This window comes from Saccopteryx leptura, chromosome 2 (genome assembly GCF_036850995.1).
Source record: "Saccopteryx leptura isolate mSacLep1 chromosome 2, mSacLep1_pri_phased_curated, whole genome shotgun sequence".
Lineage (NCBI taxonomy): Eukaryota > Metazoa > Chordata > Mammalia > Chiroptera > Emballonuridae > Saccopteryx > Saccopteryx leptura.
The window spans coordinates 311,201,340-311,223,753 of NC_089504.1; the positions used below are offsets into that span (position 1 = coordinate 311,201,340).

General features: G+C 37.8%; 1 protein-coding gene across 6 annotated transcripts in view; it reads right to left on the reverse strand.

Annotated features, from left to right (window-relative positions):
- CNOT4 (CCR4-NOT transcription complex subunit 4) overlaps positions 1-22,414 on the reverse strand; it is a 119,484-nt gene that overhangs the window by 16,037 nt on the left and 81,033 nt on the right. For 4 of the 6 annotated variants that reach the window (XM_066362780.1, XM_066362778.1, XM_066362779.1 and 1 more), the window contains exons 8-10: positions 19,151-19,208; positions 17,077-17,326; positions 15,684-16,181 (exon numbers count right to left, since the gene is read on the reverse strand). In XM_066362780.1, the coding sequence (XP_066218877.1) occupies positions 15,684-16,181; positions 17,077-17,326; positions 19,151-19,208 (806 nt within the window). Of the gene's footprint in view, positions 1-6,020; positions 10,954-15,683; positions 16,182-17,076; positions 17,327-19,150; positions 19,209-22,414 lie in introns of those variants that run through there. The other 2 variants (XM_066362783.1, XM_066362781.1) reach the window with 1 other exon arrangement.

The following is a 22,414-nucleotide window of genomic DNA, read 5'->3' on the forward strand; positions in this document are numbered from 1 at the left end:
CATACAGGTAGTGCACATTAAGATCTAGTCAATACCACCTCCTCTAATTGTGGTAAGTTACACACAGAAAGAAGCTATTTCTTCTTCGTCCAAAGAAACTGGATAGAGGTAAATACAGGCTGGTTGAGAATTAAAACCTCAAAGTAGGCCTGACTTGGTGGTGGCGCAGTGGATAGAGCGTCGGACTGGGATGCGGAAGGACCCAGGTTCGAGACCCCGAGGTCGCCAGCTTGAGTGCGGGCTCATCTGGTTTGAGCGAGGCTCACCAGTTTGGACCCAAGGTCGCTGGCTCCAGCAAGGGGTTGCTCGGTCTGCTGAAGGCCCGCGGTCAAGGCACATGTGAGAAAGCAATCAATGAACAACTAAGGTGTTGCAATGCGCAATGAAAAACTAATGATTGATGCTTCTCATCTCTCTCCGTTCCTGTCTGTCTGTCCCTGTCTATCCCTCTCTCTGACTCACTCTGTCTCTGTAAAAAAACAACAACAACAAACAAACAAAAAAAAAACCCCTCAAAGTATGTTATCAAACAAAGGTTGAATGGCTGTATTTATTTGGAGATTATATAAGATCTTTGCTTATTTTAGTAACAGGCTTCATTCTAGTCACCTCTCATTTAAAATACAGGTGAGGTCTTGGGAGTTTATACCTAGTGGCACTGACTACACTAAAATTCAAGCAAGGTATGTTTATACCTATCCAAGACTAGGGAAGGCAATGGTTAGGTTAATAGAGAATGTTAACAGTTCAGGAGTAAATAGAAACATACCAGGTACCAAATCTTACCATAAATGGAAAATGGGATAGGGTATATATCAGTAATCCATAAATTTAAATAAAAACATAAGTGGAACAATGGTATATTGCTCAACACTCGGCTTAAAGACAGTAAGACACTTTCCTACTCGGTTAATAAAGTCATAACCCAGGGTCTCCTTTACCTGTAGCTGGATACTCAATTTGTAGATGTAATAAAGAAAAAAGAAAACAGCTTCAGGGTGTCAGTCTTCTTGCAAATGGCAACATGTACAGTGATGTTTAAAAGCATCCCAGTAACATTCCAGATCACTAAGTTCTGCTCCTAGACAAGTTATGTCAGTATGCAAGACGGTTAACAAAGCATAAATACTAGTGTATGTAGTCTTTGGAATAAGATCTCACCATATTAGGAAACAGCACTAGGCTATAAAAGTTGATTGCAGTTACCTTTCCTGCATTTCTTCTTGGACATGGTGATGACATTATCATCTTTAAAATCCTTGTAGAGATTCCCTTCTGTTTCATTACGCTGAAAACAGCCTCCTTGATTAAAAAAGAAATCAGCAGATATGCTATCATTTTCCATGGTGTAGCATAATAGTTGCTCGTCAAAGATCAATCTGAGATCACACCTTTAGTGTAGGTATTGTACATCTTAGTGCCATTCATATAAGGTGTTTTTTTTTATTAGAGTAGACACCAGTCTACAAACATGCGTGCTAGTCTTTAAACGTGCTTTGTCGCTATAGAAAAATCCTGCATAAATTTAATTCCACCTGTTTTACTCTTTATTTCAGTTCTGACATTGGTAACTATTTTAAGTTTACATTAAGAGTAATGGAAGGTTACATTTGCTCCCCACTGAAGTTATTACATGATCACTGGGCTACATTGAACATGTGGCTGCTTTGGTAACTTACAGGATATGTGATAGCAGATGCCAAGAGATGGACACTTTGAAAGCCTTCAGTTCACTATTTGCACTGACATTCAGTTGAAAGCCCTTGACTTGCAAGAACCACTCTAATAATCAAACTGGAAGACATAACAAAGTTGAGAGAAGAGATACGTTCTGAACCTTGGAAGTTCTTTTCTCCTTGAGCTACATGTTTGAAAGCAAATTCAAATGGTGAAGGCTAAGAGAACTTGAAATTGTTTGTTGGAATGTGATTATGGGAAAATCACAGTCCTTCTGAGCCTTATTATTATTATTTGGTCTTTAAAAGGGGAGGCTGTTAGACTATGTTATAGGCTTCAGAGCTCTGAAATTTTATGATTCTAATACAGATATTTTTTTTAATTTTTCTTAAGAAGCAGGGAGGCTGAGTGCCAGATTCCCACATGCACCCCAACCAGGATCCACCTGGCAAGCCCCCTATGGGGTGATGCTCTGCCTATCTTGGGCTGTTGTTCAACTGAGCTGTTTTAATGCATGAGGCAGAGGCTATGTATGGAGCCATCCTCAGTGCCTACGGCCAACTTGCTCAAACCATTTGAGCCATGGCTGCAGAAGGAGGAGAGGGAGAGGGAGAGGGGAAGAGAGAGAGAGAGAGAGAGAGAGAGAGAGAGAGAGATTGAGAAGGGAGAGGGGGAGGGATGGAGAAGCAGATGGTCACTTCTGTGTGCACTAACCAGGAATCAAACCTGGGATGTTCATATGCTGGGTCGACACTCTGCCACTGAGCAAACTGGCCAGGCCCTTTTTAAAAAAAAATTATTATTATTCTTTCCCTAGGTTTTCCCAAAGAGTGTGACATGAGACATAAACTTAGTAGCAGGAGTGAAATCTGATGAGTATAAGCTGTAAAAATATTTGTTCAGATAAAACATGACCAGGAATGAGGAGCCACCATTATTGTCCCTTACTGCATTTAAATTTAAACAGGGTCTTTATTTCTTAAAAAATATATTATTGCAAGAAATACAGCACTTATCCTGAACATGCAAATGAATCAGAACACAGCAGGAATAAATGAAAAGCCCCAGAGAGGGACTGACACTTTTTCCTGGGCCACATCTTCTAAGTGGAGGATTTAATTGAAAATTACTGTATGGAACCCAACACACACACACACACACACACACACACACACACACACACACACACACACTCAGCTTCATGCTCACACAGAGCTAGGCTCACACTCTCACTTTGCTAAGCAAACCTTTTCCTACATAATGCTCATCAAATGTCATGAAGACAGAAAGACCATTATTGCCATTTACAATTATTCAGATGGCTGAATCACATTTTACCTGCTAGGGAAAGGAAGTGTCTTAAGGTCTCTTGCGCACCCCCTCCCCCCACCACTTTTTAGGAGAGAGCCGGGTAAAAGTTGCTTGACCCACACTGTAAGTGCTGCTGTGAAGTGTGGAATATTATTTTAAGTCGTAACATTGCCTTTCAGCCAGTGGGACAAAATGGGAAGTGTAGACGCAGCTGCTGCCACACAGCCCAATAAGTAACAGGCCAAAGTTCTTAAGAGTTGGAGTCTTTATTCTGCTATTTTAACATTGGGATAGTTAAAGAATATTACTGGGCCACTGAATTGTACACTTTAAAGAGGTTAATTGTATGTTATGGGAATTTCACTTCAATTTCTTCCTTTTCTTTAAGTACTGGGTGCTTTAAAGTCTTTAGAAATTCTACAGAAGGGGGTGTGCTTCCTAACAGTGCACAATAGTGGGTCTCAGAGCCAAACAGAAGCTGGAACAACAGAACTTTCTAAGCACAGGACCAGTTTGGAGCTTCCAGGAACCTTTAGAATAACTGTAACGTGGATTGGGCTAAGAACAACATCAAGTCAACAGCTACCTTAGGAAGTATGGTCTGAGGGAACCCGGAGAAAATGGATTGGTTTGACAACTTCCAGTGGTTTCATGGAACTTCTAGGTACTTCCATCATATTGTCGAGGAGCTCAGATTGGTTAGGCTAGCCCTCTTAGTTCTAGGAACCGAACAGGTCTAAAACAGATTTCTGTGTAACTCAAACCCAGGAAGGTGCTCTAACACTGGGGAACAGAGTAGATTCCCCTTAATGAATCATGAAGTCTCAAGAGTGATTCTTTAGGAAAAGCTCCTGGTTGAAGAAGCCAACATGGCCAGCCATATACTAACAGCAGCAAATCACAGAATAGCGAGGAGGTCCCAGGAGCAGTGGCTTCCCGATCCATCAGCATGGTTTCACAAACACACTATTCTTGAACTTTGAAGCATTACCATTTTTCAATGTCATACCTGCTCTTTCTCTCATCTGATATGTCTGAAACAGGTCCAGCGAGTTAGAAATATTTTAGGGTCAGGATATTAAGGGTGCTTCCAAATTATCCAAATTAGGTATGCTTGCTATTAATCAAATAAGGAGGGAAAATAGGTTACCTAGCTCTGTCCCTTGACCTCTATTCCACTACATCTTCAGCAATTCTTCCTAAAGGTCACAGCTAAGAATACAAACTATGATAAGAACCAAGACTAGATCAGGTGAGTAATTTGCAGGTATGTATCTATTCATACAACATATTCTCTTTTGGGAAAAACTGTTAAAATATTTTTATAACCAGTTAAGAATACAATTCTTCTCTTTTAAAAAGAAAAGTTCTCTACTTTTCACAAACCTACTGCTTTAATTCCCTTTTGTTCTAGAAAGCAGAATGACCTCGTCCAACAAAGAGGAGACACCTTCCCTAATGCCGATGGGAAACTGTTTCTTCCCAGCTTGTCTGTGACCTTGGTAGGAACTAGCTCACATCTGTATTATGAGCACCTCAACTGCAGGCTCACCATTTGCCACGCCTACTCCCTCTAAACCCTTCACATCCTAAGTAACATGTCTACCAATCCCTCACACTCACTGGGCTTACCTCCACCTGTCCAGTCTCATCTCTGGCTTTTCGCAGGCTTCCATGTCCTCCTACCGTACTTTGAGGAAGGGATGCTTACTCCATTGCGCAGTTTTCCCTTTGGATGATCAATTTAGAGGAAACCTGACCCAGGATTCCTACGCAATCCCACTCTTTCTAGAATTTTCTTCTATCCAGTTAAACTTCCTACTCTCGAGAAAGGACTAGAGGAAAAGCAGGTAGAGAAGAGATCATACAGGTGATAAAAGCTAGCCTTTTTTTCCTACCTCTAGCCTAAAGTTCTTTACTGTCCTTTCTCTGGCTCTCACTCATCATTCAGCAGCGTGATCATCACACTAACCACAGCCTCCCGATCTGTCATTACCTCAACGGGACGGTACCTGTTCTTTGTCCTCATCGAAATAAAAAATCACTGAACTTTCTTCAACACACTGACACCACAGGTTCCCTCTTGCTGTAGTGGAATCTTGACAATATTAGGCATCTCAATGTTGTCTTCTTGAGTATCTTTGTGTCCTTTTCTTCTTCACCTTCTAACCAAACTCTCACTGACCACACTCAACATTTGCTTTGCCCACTCCTGATGCTATGTGCCGAACCAGAGGAAGTACAAAATCATACACATTTAGACTAAAAACTTTAAATTTGATCCTTATCTTGACTCAGCATTCTTTCATTTCTTCTCTTGAACTTCTAGGCTCATTCTCACAGGTTAATTTACTCTCTTTTCTTTATAGGCTCCCAACTCTACTCTTGCTCCCATTGTGCATTCAATAATTACTGACACGAGCCCCCTTATTCTCATTTTCTCTAATCGCACATTCTCTCTCCTAAATTTTCTGACTGTTCCTACAAGTGACAGAGGAAGGTGGATCCCACCTCTCTGCAGCTGAACCCATAACCTAACCTCATCTCAGAGGCTCACCCACTCCAAAGTACCTACAGAAATCTACTATCCTTCTGGATCGGCCCACCTTCTCTTCAGCATTGTCCATGTCTTGCTCTCACTGGTTCTATAGGTCCTGCTTTTAACAATTCAGGCATCTCACCTTTCTTAAAGCAATGTCTTCTAAGATCTACCGGCCACCTAATTAGCATCTTATTTGTTTCTTCCCATGTGTGTTGCTAATTGTGTGAAGTACTCAGTGACTGACTTGCCGAAATTCATACCCTTGACATTTCCTCATGAATCCTAGGAATCCGATTTCTATCTCTCTTTTTATGCAAATGACACTTATAAAGGTCACTAGAGCAGGGGTCAGGAACCTATGGCTCGAGAGCCAGATGTGGCTCTTTTGATGGCTGCATCTGGCTCACAGACAAATCTTTAATAAAAATAATAATAACATTAAAAATATAAAACATTCTCATGTATTACAATCCATTTTCTACCACTCATGTTCATGGTTGCGGGTGGCTGGAGCCAATCACAGCTGTCCTCTGGGACAAGGCAAAATTTTTATTGGATAATGCGTAATGTACATGGGTCGTTGTATGGCTCTCACGAATTACATTTTAAAATATGTGGCATTCATGGCTCTCTCAGCCAAAAAATTTCCCGACCCCTGCACTAGAGGGACCTTTACTAGCCAAACCCAAGGCTTTTTTCTTAGGTCCTTTCTGACTTCTAACTCATACTACTTTCTTCCCCATTCCCAGCACTGGTCTAGTCCAGGCTAGTCTAGTCTAACTGGTCTTAAGTTTGAGCAAGCTATTACCAAATTAATCTTCTTAAAATGCTCCAATTAAGTTCCATCTTTAACCAAAGATACTACAGTTCTGTACCATCAACCATATCCACATCAAGACTGAACTCTTCTGAGCTTTCAAGGTTTTTGCAGACTCAGCCCACCTTCCTATATGACCTGTACACCTCAGATGAGTCCATCTCCTTACCATCCTTCTTCCCTCCTAACCCCTACAGACCAGGCTAACCTCTAATTCTTTGTTCAATCTGTTGCCCTTACTGTGTTTTCCCTTTTCATCATCTACACTTCAGCCATCCTTAAATTAAAAAGCCCCACACTTTTTCTAAAACCTGTCCTTGAACCAGCTCCCAATAACTTCTTTCTCTAACTTCCATTTCTACTTTATATCAGCACAGCATCTGATTAGTTTGTCAAACATCTCGTGTATGATACCTGCATGTATCACTGCCACGTAGTCTGTACAAGGAGACAACATTGTAGGTACTTGTTCAGATCAAGAGGCTGAGAGGAGAGGGACACAGAACTCAGAACAGAAGGACTAGCTTGACCCGGATAACTGGCTTTGGTCATATTTTGTAGAAAAAGACATGTAGATCATGTTTTGGGTTGTCATCCTTTTATAATTTTAAAAAAATACTGTGTTTTCAATTGTACAAATCTCTCTCTCTCTTAGAGCCAATTAAGCAGATTTGGGGAAACTTCATGATCAAATAAACAAAAAAATCCAAAACCTTACAGCTCAACATAGGAAAAAATGTCCCTTGGTTTTCATGTATGTGTGAATAACATGGTGGTCTTCACTTTGTAAGATTTCAATGCACCTACAATCCGCTCCTTTCTGTTGGCTTTCTGAGGCCCAGACTCCGCGGGCGCTGCCTATAGACTTATGTCACGGCAGCAGAGAGCTCTGGCAGTCTTGAAGGTGCTTGGAATACCACGCAAATAGGAGCCAGGTCAGTAAAAACGTGCAGACACAATGCTTTCAAGTTGTTCTCTTTACAAGAAGACAGAGACAGCTCTCCTGAAGATGCAGGATACTGAGTTAAAAGTACAAGACATGAGGATACACACACATGATGGATAAATACTTAAATTAGAATAAAGAATGTATGTCTTTCCTGTTAAGGCTTTTTTCACTCCTGCCAAATCAGCATATATTTAAAAATTTCAAGTATCAGTATTCAATACACTCTGTTGTCAATATAGGAGTGATAAATAATGAAATGAGTCTGAACTGCTATGGCTGTTCTTGTGGTTAAAATGTATAAAGAGCTGGCCTCAGAAACAATCTGAAATAAAACTGTCACTAGACTGTTATCTTTGTCCATAGGGTCTGTACTTTACACAACCCTGTATCCCTCAAAATCTAGCTCAGGTCACTACACAGATTAGGCACTCAAATATTTAAATAACGCTTTGTTGAAATAAGGGGAAAGTACACAAAAGCACCACCTGGAAAAACAAAATACAACAGTAGAAAGAAAAGGAAAGTATTATCAATCAGAAAACATTTTCTAATGGAATCTTTAAGAAAATAAAGAGGCATTTGACATTCATCGTAAAACTAAATTCAATCTAGGTGTCAATTTCCTAAAGTGGCACTAAAACATTTCAAGATGGTAGTTCCTAATTTTTTTTCTTGGAGTGGAGGGGTCACCAACCTTTTACAAATCTAATAACTATGAATCTTCTCCCCAGAAAAAACATGGACAAATGTACAAGCACACAAACTCATAACTTTGCAAGTATGTCCATAGGGTTCTGGACTCCAGGTGTAATTCCTGATTTAAGGAATAAACTAGTCACCTTTTAAAGGTTAAGCAGGTAAAAACATAAAAATCTCCTTTATGCATGACAGATCAATGATGTAGGAACTTATTTAAAAAAATTTTTGAAGATTTTTAGAATTTTTCATTCTTTTTCATCATTTGGTTTGATCAGTTTACTTGCTACGTGAAATGCTGCTTTCTTGTGTGTTGTGTACTTTCTTTGTTGCTTTAGTATACATAATTATGACGATGATTTTAAGACTTCACTTTATTAAAAAAAACATACTACAGGGGGTCCTCGGGTGATGACAGTTTCGACATAACGACGTTTCGAGTTTATGACGCTTCCTCCCATGAAAATTTTTAAAAAACTGAGTGTTTCAGCTTATACCATTAGCGTTGTACTTTTCTTTACACTCACTTTTTGCCATTTTTTCTGTTACTACCGTACAGTGTACAGAACCGTATATTTACGCCCCTTTCCTTTGGCTTAGTTGTGTTTTTATGTTCTAGATTATGATTTTACAACTGTGTGAGGATAGGTAAGTGGCTTAGGCTAGGGTGTATTTCGACTGACACCAAAATTCGGGTTATGTCACTGTAGGAACAAAACTGTCATAACCCAAGGACCCACTGTATTCAAAATATTAAGTAAGCAAAACAGTAAGGCTTGTTATTCTTGGCTTACAAAGTCTTGGAATTACAAAGTTAGTTAAAAGATAATCTTTAGCTTTCCGTGTGAAAACATATAAACTGAAGCCTAACTCTTCAGAAGCTTTGTCATGACATATGGTGTACGCAGAAGTGAGGAGCAAGGAGGAGGAGGCAGGAAGACAGTTCTGAGCTCTAGCAAGTCCAGGCAAACTGCCTGACAGTTGTTTGGCACTGGCTAGGACTGAGAAAGGAGAGAGGCAGCTTCCACAGGAAAAGAAGCCCTGTTTAATGGGTGTATCTCTCAACAAAGAGAAGTACATACCTAGGAGCTAAGCACCTCTTATGTCTCTGTTGGACAATCCAGGAGAGGAGACGAAAGGCTTGCCCTGAAGGCTGGAGAGAGCTGTGCTCTACAAAGCTTATTTCAGGGAGCTCAGTTTGTTAAAAGCCCAAGAGCCTTCCTTAGCACCATAGGAGACAAGTGGGTGTCCTTGCCCCTTACAGCAAAAGTGAACCCATAATCAACCCATGATAAAAGGCTTCTAATTAGTCTACAATATTTCACTTGTAATGCTGTAACTTTCTTGTAATGTTATTCTAAAATTGCTTCTAAAAAAATGGGAGACTGTCATTTATGCAGAATTTCGCAAAAATAATTTAAATGGTTAGATAAGTACCTGTTTCTACACCCATTGTTAACCAAAGGCTATCTAATGGAAAGTAAACAGATTGTATATAGAGAGGCAATCTTGAAAACACCAACTCCACGATATTAAGTATCTTCTCCTCGAAAGGTGTTTTAGTATTATTTTAAATCTCTATGCTTTCTTTTTTGATCTTCACATTACCCTTCTAATATTTTTAACAAATGAAGGCAAATCTTTTAAGTCACAATGTGTTCTGAAAACCTCAAGAGGTGCTGACTCCTCCCTTTTTGCCAGAGGCTTAATTTATTAGGTCATGTTTTCTGAAGCAGCTTTTGTCCAAAGCTCAGAACCGAATCCATCTTATTTTCTTTCGTTACCAGTTTTATAATGATATCAAGAAATGGTGCATTCCAAAAATACCACTTCACATTAGACCCTAGTAGAGTACCCTGCTATCTTCTGTGATTAACTGAAATTAACTATGACAACTTACGTGGCCTAATTTTAGAGGATTCCCAATCTCGTCTCTTCCACCTTAGTCCCATTCTTGGTCAGGTACTTGTCATATAGTTTTATTATCACATTTCAATTATTGAACAATGAAATTTCCAAACAGATATCCCACAGAAGTACCGTTCGTTCAAAGAAAATGTTACACTACTATGGTTGCTTCTTACATACAACGTGTACCCCATATTCAAGTTTCTGATAAACCAACTGTGAATTGAAATTCTGTTTCTGAGGCATTTCCTGGTATGCTAGGCAGTGCATTAGAAAAGAGATTATATTGCATTTAGTCTATAATGATTAGTTTTTAACCATCTATATATAATTAACAACCATTCAAAAAGAAAGTGCAAATGTGCAAATAAGAGAGAACAAAAACAGTTTCTAAACATGAAATGCATAATACGATATAAATCCATACAACTAAAAACAATTACTGACAACATCCTTCTTGTGCATTAAATGACACCACCAATTGTTGTTTTATATGTATTCTTTCTTAAGTATTCAAAGAATGCAATAGACATTATCTTCTTAATTTTCAAATTTTTCATGAGCATATTAGGATATTACCATTTTTTCACAAATCAGAAAACAAGGAACTACCATTACCTTTGTATATTTTCAATAATAGAGCCAAACAAGAACAATTCTAGCTAATCTCATTTGGGATCTTCATTAGTACTACAAGTTTATTTGTGAGTTAAAAATAGTATCACTCATGAGAAACAATGCCAAAATTATTATGCTAATAAATTGTGTTAAAGGCCTAATGAAGAGATACTTTAGCAGCTATGAGGTAACACACTAATTGTAGGCATGAGGAACGTTTGTATCGGCTCTTTTGGGTGTATACATTAAATGCAAAATCAGAAAGGAATCATGCAAAGATCCGGTTGCCCATGCAAGCACCCCAGAGTCTAATCCTCTCCTCTCAGTTCTGCTGTCAGGCCACAGTAGTGTGGAGACTTGTAGGTTGCTGTCCTTGTTGTAATGAATGGGAAGAGGCTGACAGTGGCATGGTCGAAACCTTCACCTCTTCTTCCCCTGTGGAAAAGTCAGTCATGGTCTAGTTACGGGTGACTAGATTGTTAACAGTCCCTTTAAAAATGACTTCAATATTTGGAATACTGATACAAATATAAAATACATGCTTAATGGTTGGAATCTGGGTGTGAAACAAGACATGAATTTTAAAATATAAACTTAGCAAGTACCTAGAAAGTAGTTACACTCTAAACATACCCTTAAATTTAATACTATGGCAGAAATGAGAACAAATATAATAGATTTAGGATTATAAATACACAAAAAGGAAAAAAGAGACCAGGAAAGCCATTCTTTTCCAAGCCAATTGGACCTCTTATAAATTCAGATACTGCTAATAGTAAAAGTAGTATTTTGTAAAAAAATTAAAACCAAATTCACAGAAGTGAAAATATGATTTTTAAAAGAGAAAAATGACAAATCCATGTTTTAAAGCAGAGATTATGTTTAGAAAATAGAAAAACATATAACATGAATTTAGCAAATTACCATATAGCATCTGAAAATTAAATGTATACTTTTGAAGTAATTAGAAAAAGGAAAATGCTAACAATACAATGATCCAATTGACTGAAAGCAAGATGACTACTTCTGGGTCAGAGAACTATACATGATATGAGATCAGTTCTAATTATAATTGATAATTATTAGACTACAAGTGACTTGTTTCACACATGAATCAAAATTCAATCAAGTCACTGTTAAAACAGCTAGTTCAGAAACAAAGAAAATTTAAAGAAAAATGTCCTCTCATAAGTAAAACTGAATGAACAGAAACATGAAAAAAAGGTCTAATTCTAAGTATATCTAGAAACAACAAAGCTTACAGACTTAGACTTACAATTATTTATTTTTCCAAATAATTTTTAGCATTATGGAATAAAAACATCTTGGCAGAATTCCTTGAAAAAAATATCTGCAAAATTACATTTGGAAAGATAGCTTAACTGACAAAGAGAAGAAAAGGACTTTCAGTTTTAGAACAGGTTATTTCATAGTTTTTATGTAAATTGGCAAGGATTCCATAGACCCTATATAGATAGCAAAGAGGCTATGTAAGGGAAAATTTATACTACTTTGTGAGAACATGGCACTGCTGAGTACTAAGCAAAAGATTAATTTTCATCAAGTCAATAAACTTCATTCTGTTGTGTAACTATAGGCCATATCCCTGAGCTGGGACAATTGTCTCACAAATAGATACTATTGATAAGAAGGGACTCGCAAGTGTGTGAGAGCAAGAATCAATTATTACGGGAAGAAAGCCAAGTTCAGGTGCATGCCACTGATCTTCTTTATGAAGGAGAGCATCAATGTTGTAGTGGAAAACATTTCAGTGACTCAATTTGGGAGCTGGGTTCTCAGTCTAATGCTCTTACTAATTGAATGTGTGACTTTTAACAAATTATTTAACCTTTCTGGAACACAGTTTTGTCATCCCTAAAATGAAGAGTTGGATACGTCACTTTTGGGGACCAGTAAAGTCATTTTTTAGAACAAAAACACGTGGCTCCAATAATAAAAATCTGAATGGACTTACCATCACTCCCACTAATCAAAGTTTCCCCCAAGAATAATTAACTTCAAAATTCCTTCTAAACTTAACCAAAGTGCTGCCAAGAAAATGCTGCTAAAAAAATCCCTCCTAATTAAGGAAATAACAAATTTTAAACACGAAAATGTTTTCAATTATGCAAAGTAAATGGGAGCCACATTTTTGTCAAATCTCTGGCAACTGTCCTTCCCATGACAAGTTTCAGATTTATCAATTTTTAATGATTAACTGAAACAAATCAAACCTAAAAATTTAAATACAAGCATGTAATAAATATAGATATGGTGACCCGACACCTCTGAATATTGGCTCCTGACGGTCAGGGACCCTATTTTGCTCCACATATCTAAAGAATTAATATACATGCCTTTTCAGTGTCAAATATTGTCTAATAATATCTTAGAGTGGCTAGTCTCACTGAAACAGCATGTACTCTCTATTATCAAGAACTGACGGAAAAGCTACCCTTTGTAAAATACCATGATATGTATTCATTGCAGGTACAAAGTTGGACCTATTTCAATAGTTCAACTCAAGTACAACTGAGTTACAACTAGGGCTGGGGGAGGCAGATATTGCCTAGGTACTGAATTGCTTCAAATGAGACACAGTTAAGGTGTACACAGTATTCTAGACTTTTAGTTTCCTTCATTTCTAATTATTACTAAAAATCCTAAATCATCTGGCTACAATTATACAACTATTCTGTTTTGAGGCTTAGAACATTCAGCTTCTTGAGACAACTGCCAAATATTTACAGGCCATTAACAGTCTTCGTTATGATTCTTGATAACAATTTTAAATATTTTGGTACATTAAAACTAAAATTTCCCTAGTCATCTAAGCCTTAAAAATAATCTAATAATGAGCTTAATAATAAGTCACCATTTAAATACCAAGCAAGTATGCATAGTCAAAATCTGAAAATCTGAAAGAACAAATTCTCCCCACCTCCCACAAAAAATTTTTTTCATAAAGTATCTAAGTACTTTAAATGGAGATTTCAAATGACTAACATGAGGTCAACTACGCTCACAAATCAGTAGTTACTCACATATGTGGCATTTCCAGAACACCTACTGGCTTGAACTATCTAGATTAAAACTGCTCTTTTTGTGCTAATGGACAATACAGTGATAATTAAGTTGGAAGAATAGATAATGGTCATGTACTAAGTCAAACAAAAGTACATAATGAAAACAGCTAAGAACTCGAGTCCCACAGAGGCATCCTCCTTCCTATCAAGTCCTCGCTGGCTGCCTGGCTGCCGAGCTCCCCCTCCTCATTCATTCTCTCTACCGTGCACAAAGCACCTCCTGTTACAAAAGGCAGTTCAACTGCCTCTTCACATCACCACATAGTAACATAGTCCTGCCTCTAGGCCTTTATTTTGGCATTCCCATTAACATAAAAGGTCTCTCTCTTTCCCTCCTGCTAAACCCAAATCCAAGATACCACAGTATAGATCAATTTCTACTTCTGTGAAGCCTCCCCAACAATATAAGCTCCATTAATGTCTCTGGGATTCCAATAACCTATAGTTATCACTTTCATGCATAATCTTAATTTTATCTCTTCAACTATACTTTAAAATAGTTGGAAATAGTATCCAAGTTGTATAATTCTTTTGTATTACCCACATGGCCTGGTTCATTGTTGGGCAAACAGGAGCCCAAATAATCAATATAGTTGATTTAATATTTTATTTTTAAATGTATGAAATATTTAGAGGAACAAAACTTTAATTTTGATGTTAAAATCAGTTACAAGATACACTACTACTAATTAAAATTCCACATTCCTTAATGATTAAAACAAAGCAAAACAAAATTATACTCTTAATATGCTGTCTCAAAAGGAAGAATAGAAGGAATACCAGAAACCGAACACTTGGTGTTTCTGTCAGTATCATATGGGATTTAAAAATGCCGCTCTGGGTCACCTACTAACTACCATATCAAATAAACAAGTAGCATGAGTCCCACTGATGTGCAAACCACTATAGTTAAGTGCTATCAAGATTATGTAAATTCACTTCAGTGATCAACTGTTACCTTCACTACATCAATAGCCACAAACAATACTCTCAACCCACCTCCTTGTCTTAAAAACGAAATAATTGTTGTTCACAAAGAGATGAGTGCCAAAGAATTTTGATGGCTCCCTGTAAATTCATCCATCAAACTTGCTAAAAACAAGAGAACGAATGCCTTGCTGGTAAACAGCACATGTGACAGAAACGCTGTGCCATGCCATATCTTAAAGGCTATGACAGAGGATAAACATACATCTCATGAATTATACATGAGCGAGAAACTATGCTATTCTACTTGAGAGACTCAGAAGAGGAACAAACTCTTACCAGTCACTGCTAAAGCCCAAATTAAATGGAAAAACTATTAGGGAGAACGATGCCTTTAGATATAGAAGTCACTTGATCTACAGCTACACGAGACCTAAAAACCCAAAGGTTCTGAAACCTTCAAGGTAACAGTACAAAACCAGAAGTATTCTAGCATCACTTATGGGAACTTAATATTTCTCCCCCAAATAAAATCACACACCAAAAGGGAAAACACCTTTCCACAAACAATTCCCTTGTCACAAAAAGTATACTTATGCACGTATATGTCTGTGAAACATTAATAATCAGAGTTCTCAAATATTACTTTATTAAGACATAGCACAGTTTTGATGTGTGTGTATGTGTATATCAGTCAAAATAAGTAACTGCCAAATAAGTTAGAGAATGGCTTTATCCCTCATGCTCTCACTATTACCATTTAAAAAAATTTTTTTTTGAACCAGTTTACTTTTAAAGGGTATAATCATAACTTTTACCATGGTGTTGGCACCAAAATTTCAGAGCCCGTTTTTCCCTTTTTCTTTTTTGTATTTTTATGCCATGTGGAAGTTTGGTAACTATCCTAGGAAGTGACATGATTCCAAGCAGTAACTAGGTATAATACTCCACCATCCTTATAAAGCTCAATATTACAAGGCATTCACCCAATTAAAAATTTTGTAGATGATGATAAGAACTTGAATATTTTTCCACAGAAATTTCCAAAACTAAGGATAAGTACTCTGTTATTCAAATTTTTCCTCCCTACCCACCCGACCACCTGGAGGCGTGAGTGATTCACAAGTTCCCAAGGGCTAGAAAGGAACCTACCTGCTATAGGGATCCCTCCCAGACCTGTGTTGTGCTGTGGCGGGAGATTCAAGTCCAAGAAATTACTATTTGAGGTGGGGTTTGCTGTGTGGTTCAAGTGCATGATGTTATTGCGTGGAAAGGCCATCCAAGGGTAGCGGGCTGCCTGGCCTGGAAAACTGAATGAATTATAAACCGGTCGGTGCTGCTGAAATTGAGGCAACCTCTGTGGCAAGACTGAAAAGGTACTATTGAGAGAGTTGGCATTCGTAGGTGCAGCGGGGTGCAGGAATCCAGAGCCCGGACCTTTGGCGCTTGTAGTGTGTGAAGAGGAGTTCTGAAGAGATGTGGGCGAAAGGGAGGGCTGGTCTTGGACTGACAGTTCCTTTTCAATCAGGTCTGCTAAGGCTTTTCGAGTGACATCAAAGGGATCAAAACCCAAGTCATCCTCTGGCTGTTTAGAAGAACCAAAGCCAAATGCTGCTTGCCAGTCTGTAGAGGACGATACTGGGATGGTTTCTGTTGGGAAGAGAATGAGTGGTGAACTTAAAATACGCAGCTCACTTTCAGACTCAGTGAGTACCTGTACTAGTGAAACCTGTACATCATGTTATAGGATAAAGGCAAATACACACAAAATGTCTGATTTCTTAGCACATGGCCATTACAAAAAGACCTCAAATACCTCTAGCAATGATTTCATTCTTAAATAACTAACTTCAAAAACTGTGAATGATAGACACGGATGGTGCTGATCAAAAAAATGTACTTGGAACCCAAATTATACATATCATTTAAATAAAATACAGTAATAACAAACATAACAGAATTTATTAGTAAATCTGTATTCTAAAATGTACTTGTTAAAGTATAATTTTGAATATATGCTTTATATACTAAAAGAAAAGTAATGTAAGTTAAAGAAGTGTCTATTTAATCTTTATAGTTTTTGTTTGTTCCACTGACAATAGGTACTATTGTCCATGTTAATTTTATGCCATCCTTCACATTCATAAGAGAACTTAAAATAAATAAAAATGAAAATGGCTAAAAAAACTCACCAAAATATAAATTTTAATATAAACTAATACATGACTTTCATCAGCTGGGGGGAAAAAAATCTTTAACGATAAAAACACAAATCTGATAAAAAATGTAAGCCCTTAATACTTTGTAAGAAGAATAAGTTTTAGTATTGGAGAAAATTATCTTACCATTGATTTCTGGAGAAATCTGCCTGCTAACATGGGCAGGGCACGTGACAACTTATCTAGCCATCGAACTGCATGCAGTTTATTTAAATGTTTGCACGTTTATGAAAGGAGGAATGGGGGAAAAGGATAAAAACACCCAGCAAGGGTCTCATTCTAGTCTGAGTGTGATTCCTAACAGGCGGTAGCACCAGGAGACATACCTGATGTGAAGAGGCTCTGCGGCTCGGGGGCTGTCGGCCAGTCACTAGACGTCTGTGGGGAGCTGGGGAAAGGAGGAAGCCCGCTTGGAATAGGGTTGGGATGGCGAAAGTTATCTGAGAATAACGACTGTGACTCAGTTACTGCCCCTTCAAAAGGGGACCGTGCACTGTGATTGGATGAACTGATGGGGATGACTGGGTTAGATTTTGATAAACCAGGTGGTGGTGAAGGTGTGTCACTGTTAGATATCTAAATAAAATAGGAGAAGAAAAGAATAATCAGTATAACTTTATACGTTTTAATAAGTCACAATTAAAACGGCTTGCACTGGGGAACTTAGAAGACTTTTTTCATGAGCATAAATTTTCAAAAAGTCCATCAACTACGTAAGTATTCTTTTCTAAACTGACCCTCCTGAAAAGACTAAGGCTGTCTCCCTCCCCTCATTTCACAACCTAACCTCTCTCATTCTGCACAGAAAAGAGTCCCTCCTACTCTCTGGGCCCAACAGTGGAATCTTCTGGGAGCCAAACGAAAATTTATTAGAAGTATTCAGGTTGGTGAAGACTGGATTCTTTGGCAAACTAAGTGATTCCCAATACATTAGTTTTGGGAATAATGAAAAGAAGGTATTATCAGGTTATTTCTAAACACAGCATTAAAAATAACTTTTGTGATAAATCTTTACATGACTTTTAGGTATCTGAGTGATACTGACATGATACTGTTTCTCCCATCTCCTTTTTATGAACAAGTCAGCACTTCCCTTTAGAAATGTGAAAGCGGCCCTGGCCAGTTGGCTCAATTGTAGAGCATTGGCCTGGTGTGTGGAAGTCCTGGGTTCGATTCCTGGCCAGGGCACACAGGAGAGGTGCCCATCTGCTTCTCCACCCTTCCCCCTCCCTCTCTTTTCTCTCTATCTCTCTCTTCCCCTCCCACAGCCAAGGCTCCAATGGAGCAAAGTTGGCCCAGGCGCTGAGGATGGCTCCATGGCCCTCCGCCTCAGGCACTAGAATGGCTCTGGTTGCAACGAAGCAACGGCCCAGATGGACAGAGCATCACCCCTTGGTGGACATGCCGGGTGGATCCTGGTCAGGCGCTTGCAGGAGTCTGTCTCTCTGCCTCCCTGCTTCTCACTTCCAAAAAACAACAACAACAACAAAAAAAGTGAAAGCATGGGCAGGATGCTGCTGACGCTTATGATAAAAGGTAACATTCACCTACAGATACACACAAACCGACTGTAAAATGGCCCTATCAATCTCGGTAAGAGAATTTCCAATATAATTTGTGTTTGCTTAAAAACAAATTTCTATCAAAATCTATACTTGCATAAGTTGCTTTGATCAAATCAAAACACCAATATTTACGATATGTTGGAAGTTATATCTTTTGCAATTTTTTGAAACTTATTTAAGAAATCTTAAGTACTAACCTAAAATACACAAGAAGACATACAGATTTTCAATTTCTTTTACGGAATTTGTGAGCAAAAATTTTGGGAAAGCAGTGTATTTCAGATCTCTAGTTTCTCACAAATATTGCAAGAAATTAGCACTACAGTACTTTTTTTTTTTTTAATTATATAAGGTGTTCAGAAATTTAACCAGTGAAACCCTGGCAACTGAACAAGATGATAAAAGCATGCGCTGAAGAGCAGGGCCTCATTTGGGATCACTAGGGGCAACTCTGAACTGAGCTGTTTAGCTTATCATTTCAAATAGCATAGTTTTGGAGAAAGGGCAAAAACTGTTGTGAGCAAGTACACTGAGAGAAACAGGAAATGAAGTTTTGACAGCAAGGGACAGGGGAGGACTACTTCACATCGGATTAAGAAAACCAATAATAATATATGATCATAATGATAATTCTGAGTCACTATGAAAGGGTTAAATTACGCTCTATAGATTCTGTGAAGAAAAAGAGGGTAATTATAATACATTTAACAAGGATGTCCACCACAAGTGCTTTTAAATTGTTTAATATTTAAAGTATTTTTCACTATCTAGAAAATTCAGTTACACAGAACGCACTGTTTTGGATAAATAAAAAGATACAGTATCAAAATCTTACCTGCTGGGAATTATCACCATTCCCTATACTGAGAGAATCTGAAGGTTTCTCAATGGGGCTGTAAAAAGAAAACAAATCAGATAAAATCAGAGTAAAATTATTCTTCCACAATAAAAGCAAACTCCCCCCAAAGCTAGAAGAATAGACATCTTGTTCTCTTAACATTTATTGAAGTATTATGATATAAGACAGGCTGATGTTAAGGAGATACAAAGAAGTATAGTAAGATGTAATCATTACCCCTGTTCAACTTACATTCTAATTAGGTTCTCCAAAAACAATAGGTGAAACAATAGCTGATTTTAAAAGGTACTACTTAAAATGGATATGACTCCAAGTAACAGGTTAAAAGTCTAATAAATTATTTAATTTTGTGCACATAATTAATACATTCCCCCTTAAACTTCTTGAAATAATACTCATTTTTTTAGATATTTGGCAGGGGACATAAAAGTTATTGGCATGTTCTCTATAGGTTCTTAAGAGTGATAAATTTAATACTTCAATATCCTAATCATAAGACACACACACACATACAAGACTAACAGAAACAATCTTTTGTGTTAACATTTGACTCTTTATAAAAAAAATTAAAACTTGACTTCCATATAGAGAAAATGCAGTACCATAGCAAAGTAATACAGAATTTACTAACTTCAAGTCCATTTTAATTCATTTGACTTAAAAAATTTTGATATGCATTACACCATGGACATGGCATTGACATAGAACTAGCAAGTCATTTCTACAGCTAACTTGAACCCAGCACATGAATAAAATATAAGTATTAGTACCCAAATACAAATACTTATTTCTGACACAATACTAGAGAAAAAAATTAAGATTCTACATTTCTCAGAATTATTTTATTGCCTGAAAATATAAAGTCTCCTTACAGCCAACTTACTGGTTCCACAGTTACTTGCTTTAAAAAAAATTTAACAAGAGCTGCTACCCAACCTGAATACCAAGAGTACCTCCTGCAGAACACTGCCCGATGCTCCAGAATTTGACAGATAGGTCTGAAATTTACTTGAAGAGCACCTTTACTTCTTATTATTCACAAGATATCAATAAATCAATTCAAGTCATTAAGTCAAGTGGGTGATTACAAATACTTTTAAGATATAGTTCTGAGCCTGTTAGGTTTAGGGATATTTGGGGCTAAAAGACACGTGCAAACAAACGAGTATCAGCCATTGCCAACTATTCAATGAATTGTTTTATCAATAAATGTGACAGGTCTTTAGAAGTGAAGCCACTACAAGTGGGGCATTCAGGGAATATTTCCTAGGAAAGTTCAAATTTAAGTAGGCCCTAGAAAAGATTTACACTTTAGGAAAAAAGAGGAAGAACGGGGAAAAGAACAGCATTAAAAGTGTGTAGAAATTACAAGTCTATCAGTAACAGAAAGGTTGCAGATGGTTTAGGATGATTTTAACAATGGGAGGTAAGGACAGAAAGATGGACAGAGGCCGGACACGAGGCTAATGGAAATTTTAGCACAGCAATGATATAAACAAGGTAGTTTTTTTTTACAATTTATTTATTCATCTTTTTAGAGAGAGAGAGACAGAGAGAGGAAAGAGAAAGAACAGAGGGAGGAGCAGGAAGCATCAACTCCCATATGTGCCTTGACCAGGCAAGCCTGGGGTTTCGAACCGACGACCTCAGTGTTCCAGGTCAACGCTTTTACCCACTGCGCCACCACAGGTCAGGCCAACAAGGTAGTGTTTTAAAGATAAACTTGATAGTAACACGAAAAACAAGACTGGAACATAATACAGATAATCTGTGATAAAACTGCAGTGTTTACAAAAAAATTTTATGTGGTAAAATACACTTCACATAAACTTTACCCTATTTTCAAGTGCACAGTTCAGTGTTACTAAATACATTCATTTTGTTAAATCAACACTACTAACCATCCCCATTTCCTTTTTCATCTTGTAAAAACTGAAATTCTATACCCACTAAACAATCACTCACCAATTTTCCCCTCCCTGCAGGACCCGCCATTGTTTTCTGTATGATTCTAAGTATGTCGTATAAGTCGGATCATATATCTGCCTTTTTGTAACTAGCTTATTTCACAAACAGTAATGTCCTCAAAATTCATCCGTGTTGCAATATACTGAAGGATGGCCTTCCTTTTTAAGGCTGAATAATATGACATTGTATATACACACCAGATTTTTGCCTATGCAGTCATTGTGGAGACTTCGGTTGCTTCCACGTTTAAGCTAGTGTGAAACTGATGAGTCACATGGTAATCCTATTTTTCATTTCTGAGAAGCCGCCATATAGGTTTGCCCAGCAGCTGCACCATTTTACATGCCCACCAATAGCACACACAGGTTCGAATTTCCCTACTTCCTAACACTTGTTCTGTTTTTCATGTGCTTATTGACTATTTATTTATCTTCTTTGGTGAAATGTCTATATGAGTCCTCTGCCCAATTTAAATCAGGTTATCTAATTATTTTGTCGCTGAGTTTTAGGAGTTCTCTATATATTCTTTAGTCCCTTATCAGATACACAATTTGCAAATATTTTCTCGCATTCTGTGGGTTGCTTTTTACTGTGGATAGTGTCATTTTATTCACAAAATTTTAAATTTTCATTAAGTACAATTTCTTTTTCTTTTCGCTGTGCCTTTGGTGTCATACCTAAGAAATCATTGCCAAATCCAATGCCGTGACGCTAAATGAATGTCTTAAAGTGTACTAGTGTCTGGTCAAAACTACCCAGTCCCATTGGTACCAGATGAAAGAAGACTGGATACACTAAGATAAATTGCACACAGCTTTTTTATTTAAAACAAACAAAAAATCTGTAAGTTTCCCCACCCCGCCCAGGTCAACACAGATTTTATTAGGCACTTCTGCTCAGAAAGGCCTCTTTCTGAACAGGACTATTCTTCTAACACACCAGCCATGAAAACAGCCACACCTCAAAGGTAACGCAGGTTCAATTCCAGACCACCTAATAAAACAAGCATCACAATAAAGCAAGGCATAACCCTTTTGCTGGTGAAGAGCCTTGCCTTCATTTAAAAGAAAACAAAACACCAGTGAAGCACACTAGAGAGGAGTGGAGGTGTGCCCGGACTCTCACTTGCGCCTTGGGCAACACTAGAAGCAGGTCTTAGAGCAACAGCAGCTGCTCCCTGGGATTCCCCAGACCGGCTCTAGAGGCTCCAGCTTCAGCTCCGGTCCCAGGTCTGGTTGCGGCTTCTGTATGCCCTGGCAGCGTGGGCTCAGC